This window comes from Sinohyriopsis cumingii, chromosome 15 (genome assembly GCF_028554795.1).
Source record: "Sinohyriopsis cumingii isolate HCF-2022 chromosome 15, ASM2855479v2, whole genome shotgun sequence".
Classification (NCBI taxonomy): domain Eukaryota; kingdom Metazoa; phylum Mollusca; class Bivalvia; order Unionida; family Unionidae; genus Sinohyriopsis; species Sinohyriopsis cumingii.
Genome location: NC_142975.1, coordinates 46,884,500 through 46,901,154, shown reverse-complemented (window position 1 = coordinate 46,901,154; position 16,655 = coordinate 46,884,500). Strand labels below are relative to the sequence as shown.

The following is a 16,655-nucleotide window of genomic DNA, read 5'->3' as shown; positions in this document are numbered from 1 at the left end:
TAGGTATGCTTCCGAATATTTCACTGCATGCGAAGTAACATAGCGATTAATCTCTTGTAAACATGTTTCGTGTGCTGGTTCTTTTCGAGGTGTTTGCGGAGGGACCGCATCCTCGAAAATTATCAGCCTCAAATCACACATTTTTAACAAATTAGATCTACGAGCGTTGTCAGATCCGCGAAATTAATTAATAAGCTCAAAATGGTTTAAATTCGAAACACTGCAACATTTGGCAGCCGCAAAAAGAGAAAATACAATTTAGTTTATACTATTGTATATTTCAGTTTATCTCAGGTCATTTTGTTTTTGTTCGTGATAAAGAAGGATAAAATATGAATATTTTAAAATGGAACTCACAAAATAATTTAAAACTGCTGCTCTCTTTATTAAGAAAAATATATGCCACCTGGGAAGGTACGGTTGCTCAGCTGGCAGAGCGTATTCAGCATTATATAGCCCACAATGCACCGTCACAAACCAACTAATAATAAGCTACTCCATTATATCTATGCATTGGTCAGGGCAACATCCACCCTTAGTTACATGTGTTACGTGCTCATTTAATTTGTCAGGTACATCCACTGACAGTAAATACAACTTTAAATCCTGTAAATAAAATTCCTAACAACAACATGAAATGAGTCTTGATTTATGGTCTGACATATCTTAAAGGTCAAATATAATTTATTTTTTTATGCGCTGAAAATAACTTCATGTCAACAAAAGAACATAATATGTAACTAGAGCTAACATTTGCATGACTCATGATGTAGAAAGGTGTACAAGTTAGTTGATAAAATGTTTTAATAAAGCGAACGTTTACCATCAGTCATTAATCACTCGATTCTCGAAACTCATCTGTAAGCCTTATCGTCGCATCAGGGTTGTTAGCTTCGAAAATAAACTTGCTCTTTCTCTGCCATGGTTATTGTTTCCATGTTTTCACCGCTGGTCTAAACTTCACAAAAAGAACTTAATTCTGAATTTAATACATGAATTCGTTGATTTCAACGGATAAAGATATATGTCTGACGTAAGTTTAACCAATCATATATTTTAAGTTTAGAAGGCATGATGGTAATACTGAGGCCAGAACACACGTTAATTATCAGTCACCACGTTATCGTTTTGTCATCTCATTATCATTTGCGGTTAATTGGTATATTGTATTACAAGTGAACTGTGACACGATATCTCAATATTCTTTGTGCTTAATTAGTAATTATCGATTTTAACACATTTCCGTATTTGTAGTACATCCTGTACATCCATTTCAAAGTCTGTGCTCGTCGTTTCCTTGATCAATAAATCTCATCATCACGTCCGATATTGTCCACAATATATCCCTCTTCAGCATCTTACAGCTTTTTGAACAATTTCATAAATATCGTATTGTCAAACAGATCTGTTGAAACCATAATGCAGGTGGTCTGGCTCATAATATTTCCTTAATTTAGCATGTACGTCTTTCAAGTACAGTAATTACAGAACGCTTACAAATCTAGTACCCCCTCCCCATTTCCGGTTTATTGGGTTAATCATGTCTGAGTAAATAACTGTTCAAGGCAATCTTACTAAAATGGAGGCCAAAACATAAAATTATTACGATATTTAAAATTGATTATTTTTCTTCCAATGTAAATCTAAACAACCCATTCATTATGCCTTTTCTGAACGGTTCAAAGTCATGCATGCAAAATTTGTTCGGCGTCTAATCACTGTCATTCCGAGAAACTTTGTCATTATCGCCGCGTACAATCGATACTGAGAGAGAGAGAGAGAGAGAGAGAGAGAGAAATTACCTCGAAATCATGATCTAAATAATATAGCTTTAGTCAAATAGCATTAAATTTTTGACCGTTTTGTTCTCTAAAATAATTCCTTCAATTTTGGACTGTTCCTGGACTTGACACACTTGAGTCTTTACTAATCTTTAGGTCATTGGTGTGTTCGTACGCAAATTGCTGATTCATGTAGTTTACCAATATCAACATTCAGAAATGTTGCTCAGAGTTTCCATGTAACATTTTATCATATTATATTCCAACATGTTTTTTGTTGATTTTCTTTTTCTGTTATGGGTGTCATCTATTGCGTTAACTAATTAAATATCCATTTGAAAAGGTAATTAATTCCGTACTTCTGTCTCGTTTGACTTAATACACATGAACGCTATTTTTAAATATGGCTACTTACATTGTATCAGAAGCATGACTTATGGAAAGAACAACATAATCACATTTTTTTCTTCATGTTTATATATATATATATATATATATATATATATATATATATATATATATATATATATATATATATATATATATATATATATATATATATATATATGTGTGTGTGTGTGTGTGTGTGTGTGTGCTCAGCAATAAGTGGTAAAGGTAAGAATTCTAACAAATAACTATGCATAAGGAACGGATTAACTTCTTTGATTTTGTTATTTTACCCCAAAACTAGTGCTCCAACTCGTATATATAAATTCTAGATACTTGCAAGGCCTTTATATTCGGAATGCCTCGTCGTCGTTGTGTCAACAGTACACTAGAGGCAATCTACCTTGTAAGAAGCAAAAGAGCTTTTTAGAACTTGTTATTATGTTTGTATTCATGAGGACCATAGACACCGATTTGTTTACAGATTCGATTCAATCAATTTACGAAAGCACTCAGTTGAAAAGATGAGATACGCATTTCAATATCTCTGAAGCTAATATTTTCTATCTTGTTTTATTGTAGTAATGTTTGTATTGTAAGTCAGGCATAGACTCTTACAGAAGAAATATCTCTGGAAATTTGGTTATGTACAAAGAGATATCGCATTCACCTGACGTGTATTTACGTTTTTGTATAGAATGTATAAAATACCATGCATTGTAATGCAAACGATAAAGTTAAAAAAATGTGTTTTACACACAGGGTTTAATGGCTAGTCATGTTAAAAAAAAATTCAGTTAACTTTGAATAAACTATGACACAAAGGATGTCAGATATGCCTTGCTGCGTACTTTTTGAGAATATAAAGCTAAATAGATAAGTGTTGGTAATGCATATGGAATAGGTAGGAAAAGTGTTTTGCTGTTAAGAATTATTAGTTAGCATTACTATGTAGCTTGTAGAGTTACATGTTTATATCTAATTTGCTTTTATACTGTTAATGTTCTATTATTTAGGTCTATATTAAAGGTCAGTTGATTGATTCAGAACCAGTTTCTTATCCTCAGTAATTCTTCTTCTTCTTCTTCTTCTTCTTATTATTATTATTATTATTATTATTATTATTAATTAGTCATGTCTCAAGTTTTTAAATTTGGAATATATTTAATAAAAGTATAAATTATAAGAGGTATGGTGAGTCTAGCTGTGTACTGTATATGCAGTTTATGGTATGTCTAGATATGTACTGTACATGCGGTTTATGGTATGTCTAGATGTACTGTACATGCGGTTTATGGTATGTCTAGATATGTACTGTACATGCAGTCTATGTTATGTCTAGATATGTACTGTACATGCAGTTTATGGTATGTCTAGATATGTACTGTACATGCAGTTTATGGTATGTCTAGATGTGTACTGTACATGCAGTTTATGGTATGTCTAGCTGTGTACTGTATATGCAGTTTATGGTATGTCTAGATATGTACTGTACATGCAGTTTATGGTATGTCTAGATATGTACTGTACATACAGTCTTTGGTATGTCTAGCATATGAGCCATTGTAGTGCATGATAGTGATGTACAACTGTGTTTTACTGAAAAGTTTTATTCTATTTTATAGTTTCATTTTTAATAATTAATTTCAAATATTGATATTGCAAGTATAACGCAAAGACGTAGGATTCAACATGCCTGGTGTGTTTTCATAAAGCCATCTTTGACTACACATTCTCATGTAAGGAACGTTTTAGTCATTAAATAAGCAATACATTATCTAACACTGGATGTGTTGCTGGATTCGCCAAAAATTCTTAAAATATTCACTATTGTGCAAACATCTTGATAACTGAGCAGAAATGTACATTGAGAGAGCGGTATTTTTTATGTTTTAATTATTCCAATATCGATTTTTTTTCTCACTTCATCTTTCTTGTTAGATAAATTTGTATATTTATTTTAATTTTCTGGTGAATTGTTTGATCTAGCTTGACCCAAGTATTGAACTATTGATTATTTAATTGCAAGAGTCATAGCGGAATGTACATAAAATTCTAACAAGATATACATACTATTGAGTAACAAGCATAATCCTAATTCGTGCTCTCAATATTCAATACTTTAAGTACATCGAATTTCGGCGAACCCAATTAACATTTGTCGTACCTTATGTTGAGAGCAACAAAGAACATGTCAACTTTTTCCCAATTGTTGCAAAAATGTAACTGTACGTTATTTTTCTTAAGAAAACTTAACAAGAAGACCGACAAGTAAACTCACTGGAAAATAAAGAAGAAAAAAAAAAAAGAAAAACAAATCAACAACGCAAAACAAACACCTATAAGGGACGTTAAAATGAAAGTAAAGAAAATTTCTTTTAGGTTACAACATTTAGTCCAAATATTCCACAGGCTGGACCGACAAAATGCACCCGAGGTAGTACTGAATGTATTTAGCTAAATCGCATCTCATCAACCGATCGATTACAGACGCTGAATAATCGGTCAAAACACTACAAAACAAGTTTTCATAATACTTCGGATTGTATTTGTGAGCAGGAAAACAAATCCATTCTCTTTGTTTCTTATACTGCTTTCAATACACGTGTTTATAAACGTTTATTTTAACAGATATCTAAGATGGTAAGTGAAATTTCAAATTTACAATGTTTTTTCATCCAGCTCGACCTAGGAGAGCTTTGCATGCTATTTTCTATTGCCTTTTCACCTATTTGGTGATTTAAAATCCGATCTTCACGTTAAAAATTGAGTAGAGTTAAATCACTGAGTGCAAAAAAAAAATTCTGCACAAGATAAAAACAATTAAATTTACGATCAAAAGTTTTACCTCACGCAATATTTTGAATTTAGCTGCGGATTCCAGATAAGTGTTTCAACCTGTTTAGTAAGTTTATTAATGTTGATATTTCATGCTTTTAGCATCTATTTTTTTTCTTCTTCTCCCAGATGCATCATTTATAGTCTAAAAACAGTAGTATAGACCCTCAAGTCCTATCATGACAGCGCGTGTAACCCCTTTCATTTAGCCCGAGTAGGTCTGCAATTTATAAACATTGCTCCTTATCGTTAGCTGATTGGCTCTGACATTTAGCTGATTGGCTCTGGCATTGAAAATGACCTGACAATAATTAAGAGGCGAAGCCTGATGCCCAGTTGTCAGTGTTAAAAGGTGTAGAGGTAGGTTAATTAGCTTACTATTCAGTACACCGCGAGACTGAAAAGGTTATCAGAAAGGAGGACGTGACGTCACATACAACGTACATGGTCTCCGCTAACGGATACAAGATGATAACGACCCAATGAAGCACAATTCCAGTTTAGCGTTACTCTCTGTAAAGCTGCAGTACATACGTTTATTATTATGAAAACATAAAAGAAGAAAATGACGGAGATTGTACAGAAGTGTTAATAGAGTCCCAGTAGTTATCTGCGACTGAAATAAAACGGCTGGTAAACTCTAGCAATATAGGGAAAAGGAATGGAAGGGATCATTCACGTGCACAAGGGGATTGTACTTTTAGAAAAATGTATCATCCATTCGTTAGTATTGAAGATATTAATCTTTGATATATTAAGTAAATGAGTACCATGTCATATCTATCCAGCGTCCTGAAGATATATACTGTCTTTCCATGATACGTAGACCATCATGCACCATGACGTGCTTATTTTAATAACACACGGGTTTTTATTGTCATATCACGTGTGTTCATTATAGTTAAGAAAGTCATAATTCTGGTCTTATAGGATCTTAAAAGTTCTTTTTAAAAAAATCTATTATCAAAATTGTGAGTTCCATTTGCGTTTGCACGTTTCGTTGCTGAGACATTACCTTTAACCCCGGTCTTCATAGCTTGTTTTACAACCAAAGTTAGGACAGCATAATATACATGTAACTGAACGACACCCTCTCTTCAAACCGTTCTTGCAAAAGCTTGGTCTAGCTTTTTTCATAAAATATAAATCGTCAATAATCGGCATCAACATGTTATCGCTCTATTATAGTTGTGAGATGTACAGTGTGATGTCATCGGCATATTTCGTTATACCTTTTTTTCATAACACCCATAACTTGTTTCTTTTCTACACATTATTTGACACGATTAGCTAATGCTCTTTGTCCGTTATTACGCGACCGACCTGTTTCCAACCTCGGCCTTAGAAATTTTGGGTTGGTTTTGAAGAAGGTTAAAAAATGCGTGCAGAATGTCAATGTTTCTCAAATAAAGTGAAAAGGCAAAGGAATATTTCGCTTCATTATGCGTTTTTATCAAGTCACAATCCAGTTTAAATTTCAACCGCTGACCAATTATATGTAGAGAGTAGTTCTTTCCTCCCTTAGGCTTGATTTCAAATAGTTCCCGCTTCAGTTATTTGCCAGCATAGATGTAAAGGTTAATTTTTTTTTTATATTTTATGTTATTAACCTGTTTGTTGTTTTATTTGTAGAGAACCACACTGCTTAGGGTAATATGACGATTATTTGTCAACAGTACATCCGTGCAAATAGTTTAGCTTGTTTTCCTCATGGCTACAAAATGTATAATGTTTTTCCTTCAATCGGTCGTCTTCTCGCTGTCACACTGCAGAGATTAAAACAAATTGAAGAGATGATTTGAAGGAAAAAAGATGAAAAGTGATCTCATTATCTCCAAGTTTATGTAAAATAGTGCTACACGAATACTTATAAAAATTTTCCATGGTTAGTTGTTATTTGTAGAGATAGTGCCCTGATATTTGGAGAGGTAGTGCCCTGATATCCGTGCTCGTTCCTACTTAATATATTGCTAATATCTGTAAGAACACTTTTAAGCCAGTATATACATTTTGTATTTCTTCTTCGATTATATTTTATAACAGTTTTTCTTTTCGTTTTCATTCTTTTTAGCTTAATTTTGTTTTCCTTAATTTTTGTGTGCACGAACCTCACATTTTGATACTTTGAATTTAGTTTTTCATTGATCCCGATCATCAATTTAGTGATTGTCTGTGGTATCCAAAGGCAAGGGCGCCCGCAGATATATTTTCGTGGTGGGGGAGGCATACATGTAGTGGTCCGCTATTAAGTTTTACGAATGTAGTCCAAAAGTTGTTTAGAGGTGAAATCCAGGGTGGTTGGCAAGTGCCCCATCCCTTGTCACTATTTGTGTGGGCGCCCATGTCCAAAGGCTTTATTGTTGTTATGGAATCTCCATTGGGTCTTTTCTAACCGTCGAAACCAAACTGGTGGATATGCCTATCGGTAGCCTACGATTGGCTGCTGTACACCGTTAGAAAGCAGGCAACATACAGTAGCGGCGTTGACACAGGTGTTTACATGACACATGTATTTGCCACGCACCCCTCTCAAAAAAACCCAAAACGTTTACATACTATCATATGCTGTCTTGAAACAACAGTTGTTCTTCACCTGTAGCTTATGCAGGAAAAATTTAACTTACATTTGTTTTGAGCCCGCATTGAAAAAAGGAACATTTAAAATTACATACCCTTCATCGTAAATATCGATCACACCCATAGCCTTCCTAACAGTGATTTTGGTCTTTGAATTTTATAGATTATATATCGTGTCCTAAGTTTTAATCAAGGGTAACGAATGTGATTAAGAAATGCAGATATAAACAATGAGTTGAAACGAATTTTAAATTTTTCGCCTTTAGACTGTGACTGTAAGAGAAACTGGCATTCGGCCTGATTGTATTGCATTCCACCAATCGATATTATGTTCTTAGATGGATTCGGCCTTGTGGTATAGCATTCCAGTTTTTACATACAACTCTGTGGAATACAGCGTAGCGTGTACCGTTATCAGTCTTATTAGTTCTCAGTCGAGTGCAGATATGACAAGTTGACCTTTACCAACTGTTCAGAAGATGTTTAATGAATTATTCTCTGATATAGATCACGACATTAGTACAAATGAATTAAAAAATGAGATCTTACGAGAAATCTTGAATCACGCGATGACATTGGAATTATTTGGTACAACCGCATTTAGTTAATTCCGAATGTACTGCATTGACGCATAAGCTCGAGATGCCGTATTTGTTTTACTGTTTACATTGATGTTATTTGAATGTATTGTTTGCTTACACGAAAATAAGCAAATAATATAATAATGAAAAACAAAATAATTTAATTTGGCCTCACCAACTGGTAGTACTTTTGAGACCATTCGCAGAGAGTCGTCGACTAGAATCCCAAGTTTGCCAGCCAGGGTTCCGATATGATAACCCTATCAACGTAGATAGGGTTGTCATATCGGAACCTTGGCTAGCGAAGATGCTAGAAGCCCATCGTCGCAAGCAAACGGGCGACAATCCGCTACGCTCCTCTCTCATCCGTGGTTGCTGGATTTCCACGTTTCTCGTGAATTTGCATATATCTGCTTAACCAATCACTGTGAGCGGGTGTAATGTATTTTGCACTGTGACCCAACATGACCTTTCACGCTGTTTGAATGAGTCATTCAAAGGTAGTTCTCTTCCAAACGGTCACTTATCGATCGATAAAACAAACATGTTCACTGGTGTGTAGGAGTTTCTTACATTGTGTGTTGATAATATATATTTATTTATGCGTACTCGTGGAAAACAATTAAATCTCAACACAAGCAGCCACAGATGATGGAGTGTAGTGGATTGACGAAAGTGTCTTGCGACGATGATACGAGCTAAATGTATATGAGGATATTGCAGCTCTTGTGTATAGTTCAAAACACATGCTGGGATTTGATAAATGTACTTATCTGAACAAAGTTTGAAAATATAAACAATAAACTCAATAATCTTCCATTTTTTATGTGTTGTGTATACTTGTCTCAGCGTGCAAGATGTCAATTTTCGTTGTTTGAATATTTATATTTTTCTTAAAATAAAATAAATTGTAGCTTTTAGTGTTATTATACATGAATTATTATTGTTTTGGTTGTTGTTCCTCCTCCTCCCGCTCTTCATCATCATCATCATCATCATCATCGTCGTCGTCTTCTTCTTCTTCTTATTATTATTATTATTATTACTTCTTCTTCTTCTTCTTCTTATTATTATCACAACTAATTACAAAATAACGCCGCGACAACTTAAATCCAGCTAATTCTTTTGTATTTAAAGTTGAGATATGTCAAGACACTATCTGCTCTTTGCATGCTTACCAGTGAAAATTGCTTTTACTTAATACTTTACGCAGTGCAATCGTGATTGAGGTGCTAGTGGTGCTGGTGCTAGTGGTGTTGGTACTAGTGGTGTTGGTGACTGGTTAATGTATAATAATGTTATGTTTCATCGACATGTCTAGTTTCCTCTGGGTGAAAGTCAAAATGATGAAGCCCATTTTTGTAATCGTATTATGTGCATGATTGCATAGATATACAACTGAGGAAAGTATGCATACACGTTAAAGTAATCTTTCAAAATCAAACAAGATGATCTCCTAAGGGACTGTTTACTACCTTTGGGATTAGTTTTCTAACAAACATGTTTGAAGTGGTAAACAAGAATTAATCTTAAGCGTGTATGCATGACAATACATGATACGTTTAACTAACTATAGTTACTTTCATGACTAAAAAAATATTGAAAATCACCACGATTTTTCTTACATTTCCCCAAACCCCTTGGAACCCGTCTCCATTCTGGACTTTAATCCGCCAAGGGTCATAACACGAATCTATTACATGTGCCATATGCGTCCTCCTCCTACGAGTGTATGGACGAATTTAAATAAAACAAATGCATACAACTCTCACTGTGATTACAACTTTTGTATATCTGACCTTTGACTCGGTCCCAGGAAAGACACCGCTCTCGCAATAATGCAAGAAAGTTTCGTGAAATTCCACCAGGTGTTTAGAGGAGCTATGGAAACGTACGTACGGACAAATATTATCACAATATCCCCAACGCATTTTTAATTTCTAAGTTAAATTTGTGATTATGAATGTACATGATAAAGTCAATGAATTCAATGGGACTCTGTAATGTGTGATGAAACACACATGACAGCAGCACATCTAATGCGAGTATGTCATAGGAAACACGAGACTTCTAGGACAACTTATCGATTTCATTTTCATTAGTATGAATCTGAGTTGAAAATAATCCTCCAAAGTCTCTCTCGCATTTCACCTTTAATATCTCTATCGCATTTATTTCTTGACCTGCAAAGCGGGCTTGGCTTGATTATAGTTAAATATCCTTTGATCTCACACACACACACACACACACACACACACACACACACATATATATATATATATATATATATATATATATATATATATATATATATATATATATATATATATATATATATATATATATATATATCACATGGGTTAGACACTAACAATATTTTGTTGTTGTTTTTTGTAAGTTTCGCTTAATCTAGTTCTGCATGATGACACATGCCTTGCAAAAGAAGTGCATAAAGGACAATTTTACTTCGGTACCGATGTATGCGACGCCTCCCCATACCTTTTTCCTCAATCCCACAATATGTGTGTATGTGTGTGTGTGTGTGTGTGTGTGTGTGTGTGTGTGTGTAACTTTTTCTTTACATAATGCTTCTTGGTAAGTTAAGTTCTTTAAAAAGGTTCAGATGGATTCACACTTTTTTTATTTCAGAGTGAGATCCCAGTACTATACAGCGATGAAGACTACGATGTCCTTCCTTTGCCACGCCCACTTACAGACACTGCACGTGACAGAGCGATTTATAATGTGTATGGGCCCGAAGGGATTAGGGATCTGCGATACAGGGCAGAACACGTAAAGTTTGGTAGGACTAAAGGCCAGTTGGTCAAATTCTACAGAAATGGTGACCAGCATTTTAAAGGAGCGGAATTAGTAATAAACAGGGACATCCGTAATTTTGAAACCTTGCTTTCGTTATTAACAGACAAAATTCCAACGCCTTCCGGCGTGCGGTATATATTCGAGTTGCCGGAAGGGCGAAAAATAACAAGCATCAGGGAATTCAGGCCGGGCAGAGCTTACGTTGTGTCTGGATTAAAGCATTTAAATAAAGGCGTAAATTATGGCGAGTCGTTGGAGAAATACTGGTCAAACCAGAGACCCTCTGCGAGTCGCGTCCGGAAGAGCGAGCTAGAATTGTTCCAGAAAAAGGAGTTGTCTCCTAAGGAGTCAACAAGTGGTTTGACACCTTTAATTGTTCCAATAATTAATTATTCACATGATAAAAAATTGGAGAGGATATTGTTGAATCCTCACACAACACAGACATTCGAGGAGTGGTTGTATGACATTAGCACTGGAGATAGGCCGATTCGGTGCCTGTTTACGGATAATCAGCCTCATACAAGGGTAGGTACCGTTTTGTCAAGATTTTCTCTGCCCTCAGAATGTTTGCATAACCATTCGCGTTGACCTCCGCCGACAAATAGGTCTGCCATCTTTAGAGTCAGCCTTCTGTATATTTATAATTCATGGAAGCAGTAATATTTTAATGCTTCTAAATTTTGACTGAATGAATACACTGTCAACTTGACATATTCTGTTTCATAACTATAAGTTTTGAGAACTTCTAAATTATGACCGTATTAATACTGTCAACGTGACATATTCTATTTGGTAACAATAATCATGGAATACTTCCATATTTGGACTATAAACTCTGTCAACATGACATATTGTTTTTGGTAACAGTAATTTTTAAAAATATTTCTCAATTTGATTTATGAATATTGTCTATTTCGTAAATATTCCCATCAACAGCTTTTACATACGATTTTTTGTTCTTGACTCAGTATGTGAAACATTTGATTTACTCGCATCTAAACATAATAACAAGTTAAATGTTCTAAATACAGCTTAGAGAAATATGAAAAAATGTTAGTATACGTTTGTAAAAATTCAAATCATCAGCCTTCACATACCGGTAGGTTCTTGACTGCTGGTGTGTGAAAATATTTGACTTACTCGTCTTTAAACATAATACCTAGTTAAATGTTCGTACCTCGATAATTTCTCTAAATCTTAGAGAAATATGGAACAAATGTTTGGATACTCTATACGACACATGTTTCACTAGGTACATATATTGAATCTTTTTCTGAATTTTATTTATCACTGACGTTAATGGCATTCAGGATGAATACTGAGTAAATCATCTCTTTCATTGGCCAAATCAAGAGTATTAACTGACTAGTTAATCGGACGAACTCGTGGATTTTCCACAAATCCCAGCACGCCATTTATTTACGGTTCATACTGTCTGAGAATCAATCTCTCCCGAAACGCTGTTTTGACTATTGTTTCATCTGAACCTTAGTACATTGTTTGCGTCCAATGCTACCAGAGCATTTTGACCGCATCCTCTTTTTCTTTGTCTTTACTTGGATTGAAGTACAATCAAAACAATTGTAAAAGAACCACATGCACTTCATTGTGACGTCATCTGTATATCGTGACATCTGCCTCGTGCTACATCGTAACTTATCAGACCCGTGCAGCTGAGCTCTGTCACTGCTAGTAAATAATTCTTGACATTTCTTCTACTTGTTTAACAAAATCATGCCATTACGTACTAAACAAATTGCAGAGAATAGATCACCGCAAACGATATCCAAAATGTGATGCAGTTATCAAAGTGTATCGTGTTCTCTAGGTGACGACATATGATCGGAAATACCTAAATGAAGTGATACATACAACCATATCAAAAACTTTATGATACATTTATGGAATTTTTTGCCTCGCACGAAAGGGTGGCATCTAGTTTTGTATTTAGTGCTTTACACGGCTAACCTCCCGACGTCAGGTGCAAACGACTCAATGTTTACGAAAAAAAAAAAAAACCAAAAAAAAAAAAAAAAAAAAACCAGCGACATTAACCATTTTAACTTAGAACCGATAGAGCCTTAGCGGATCGTCAGGCCAAAACCGGCGGCGAATCGGACTGCATGTGCAGGATATAGTCAAGGAGACCAAAATATTGGTGTCAGAGAACTCGCACCATCTCGATATTACCAAACCACACTTTAAACTGTAGTGGAATGAAAACGCAAAGCATATCGATATCAAACTGTGGGGCCAGTCAGAACACCTCCGACACAGTTATGGCCATTTTGGCGTTGTCACGCTCGCGCTCGTCGCAGAGCGTAAAAAACCTGCTAAGAGAAATCGATATCTATTTTTATTATAGGCTCATTTTTTTCCCCGTTAACTTTACATTGTCAGAATCGTTCAATATTACCCGATACTGAACTCGCGCGACAATACACGTATAGCATTCACGTGCATAAGGAACTACTTTCTACTGTAAACAAACAATGGACGCAGACGCCAGCACTTTTGATTTGTACACAAATTATGTACACTCGCGTAAGGGGCTCTTTACAATTGTGGTTGTTTAAATTTGTTTATGAATGAACTAAAACATGTTTCGTGGACTGCAAAATACCCCAGCTGTTTTGGCACATTCCGCGTTGATACAATGTTACGGATTTAGGCTAGCTACATTATATAACAGACGGAAGATAAGGTTCTTACAAATAACATACAAGTAACAAGTCATATACTCTCTTCTTTAGCTGGTGATAAGAATGGCAAAATAAAATATACTTACAGTTTACATCCTGAATTTCCTCAAAATGTATTTTCTTAATTCTGCAAATCCGAATTACATGAGCCATCTCATAGGTTTTCAATCTGGATTACACATTTCGAAATTCTGCTGTAATTTCGATGATAAGTGCAATTGTATCCTCTTTACTACGCTCAAAATGAAATAAGCATTAAATTCCATAACGTCTTTTTGATAATTGCAATTGAAAGACTTCATATTTTTCCCACATTATGATTTCAAACATTCAATGACAGAAACAGAAACACATTTGCAGATGTAAACACTCTTCTCCCGCGCCACTTCAATCCGATGTATTTCATGTATAATTTGCACAGATGAATCCAATCCAAAATCACAAACTTTCGTTGAATCGAAACAAAATACTAAAATATATTCATTCCAGTTCAAATGGAAAAGTTGTTGCAATGCGCATTCATTCACAATATGACTGCAAATTTCAATTTTAACTAGACACGCCATTTTCTTTCGAAAGTTATGTCTAGCGCGCGACTAAGTTCAAATTTGTCTGGGCGGAGTTATGTGTGCATTGATAATGATGTCATTGTGTAATGACAAACCTGCGCTTGTGTATTTAGTTTGGAATACGGCATTCATTCATTTACTTTGTTTCTTGTAGTGTATTTTGTTTATATAATTAAACCTTAAGTAGAATAAAAAAATATGAACTCGTTTTGTCGGAAGGATATACTTCACTCCCAAGGTCGTGCAGTATTCCATCCCAAAACTCGTTCATATTTTCCCATACAAATGTAGTAGCCTATAATCGCCTCATAGCCGTCGCACCAGCGGCGCACAAAAGCGAATAAGACTCCGCAGACTAGCATGAAATTCTGATGCCGAAGACATACTCTTTTGACTGAAGAACATTAAAATGTAATCTGCGGGCGATAACACAGAAGACTGCCGAGATGATCCACATGCGTTTAGCCTCACAAAGATTTCTGAAATCGAAAATATAGTAAAAGCTAACATCGATGAACGCTGTGGACTCTTCCGAAAATATAAACGCGCTGATAACGCAGTTAACAGCATCGACATCACCATGAAAGATATATTTAGGGGTACTGGCATCGCCGGCTTTGGGGTTTTATATACGGTTGTCGGCGCGTCGATTGCGATCATTCTCGAGGGAGCGGCTTCATTCTGTGGTGTGCTATCGCTGGTGATGGCGACTGTGTCATTTATCAGCTTGAGCCTAATACTAAAGACCAAAACAGGACGCTATACGGATACTTGCCGAAACAAAGTTGAATACTCAAACGCCATTGTAGAAAAGTTTGTATCAGAGTACGAGTTTGCTCGCATCCACGATCAATATAACAAGTAAAATGCGATGAAAAACAAAATAAACTTTAACCTACATCAGGCTTACATTGCAAGTGGTATACCAGCAACAGAGTTGCAAACAACTGGTTAAATACGGCTCTGCAAATCATACTAGATAGTTATTATAGGAACCGATGATGGAACTAGCCCGGAACCTCAATCATTACCGTTACACGAATCGATGTTGGAACTACTGCATCAATGTGTCAGTTCATAGTAAAGTTTTTTCTACCTGATCACATTCTGCAGAAGTTGGGGCCGTAATATTTTTCCCTAAGCTTAGATCAACCTCCGCCATTTGTTGCAAGCGGACCGTTAACCGTCATTTATGTAGTTCCTCCCTGCTCTTTGAGGGCGAACTGTTAAAAAGCGGCTACTTTGTCCCCCTCCCCCCCATGTCAATCATCTGACGTTTTGCGCAATATGCAGTACCATAAGCCCCCCTCCCATGCTAACGCTAGAGGGTGGTGTGCGGTGGGCCCACCATTTACAACCAGAGGCGGCCATTAGTTGGCTAATCTGGATGTTTCTGTTTAAGACAGGGATGGGTGTGTGATGTTGTTGTTGTTGATATAGGGTTTAACGCCATTTTTCAACACAAGATAGGCTATACGTGGCGGCCAGTATAACTGGTGGAGGAAGAACCCTGTAAAACCCTGGGAAGAACCACCGACCCAGGAGAAGCTACTGGCAAGCTTTCTCACGTACCAACATTAGCCGATCCTGAGACTTGAACCCACACAGAGATGGCAGCGATCCGCAACGGTGAGCGTTTTAGACCACTCGGGCCCCAGGGTGTGTGATAAAAGCATTTATTTGCAATTATGTAACAGCAAACCATAAAAGTGATCCAAACCATCCCTTTAACATTTACCCAACACCGTGGATATTATTGTCGTGGCTCGCTTAGTAATTTTAATTACCCTAATATTTGGCATAATTGTGTATATTCTGTTCATAAGCAATATTCGAGAATAGGAAGTTCTCTATTAAGCATCTGCAATTATATGCTTTGCAAAAACACATATTAATACACACTTTCTAAAAGATAAAAATTACTTCCCATATATATATTATATTGACTTGAGTCCGTCATCAAAATTAACAAAGTAATGGGGCCACATGCTTGGAACCAATTTGTTGCTCTTATCATACAGATGTGACCTCAGTGTTGGTCGGCATAGGGATAGTATCCAAAATTGGATAGTATACCACCAGATAGCAGAGTCGCTCATTTAGTGTTATGGCGCAGAATAGTGCATCAAACTATTTGTTTTTTTCATTTGCTATTTCTCGGTAAATCATATGGTCATTCCAATAGTAGTAATAGTCGAAGTGGTTCGAATTGATATCGGTTTCCTTGTTGCGAAGAAATTTCAGGCAAAGAAAATGTATAATTTTACTGTACGTTTCATCGCGCCCAAATACATCTGAGGCGATAGGAAAATCGTTCAGCCATTTCCGTTAAGTCGTGAAATAAATAAACATTGGATGAAACTGGTCCCCATTTGAGATTTATATTCTGAACTTATT

General features: G+C 35.7%; 1 protein-coding gene across 1 annotated transcript in view; it reads left to right on the top strand.

Annotated features, from left to right (window-relative positions):
* LOC149781738 (echinoderm microtubule-associated protein-like CG42247) overlaps positions 1–16,655 on the top strand; it is a 113,163-nt gene that overhangs the window by 9,372 nt on the left and 87,136 nt on the right. Inside the window, exons 2-3 of the mRNA XM_089935006.1 lie at positions 6,639–6,656; positions 10,814–11,512. Of these exons, the coding sequence (XP_089791132.1) occupies positions 6,639–6,656; positions 10,814–11,512 (717 nt within the window). The remainder of the gene's footprint in view (positions 1–6,638; positions 6,657–10,813; positions 11,513–16,655) is intronic.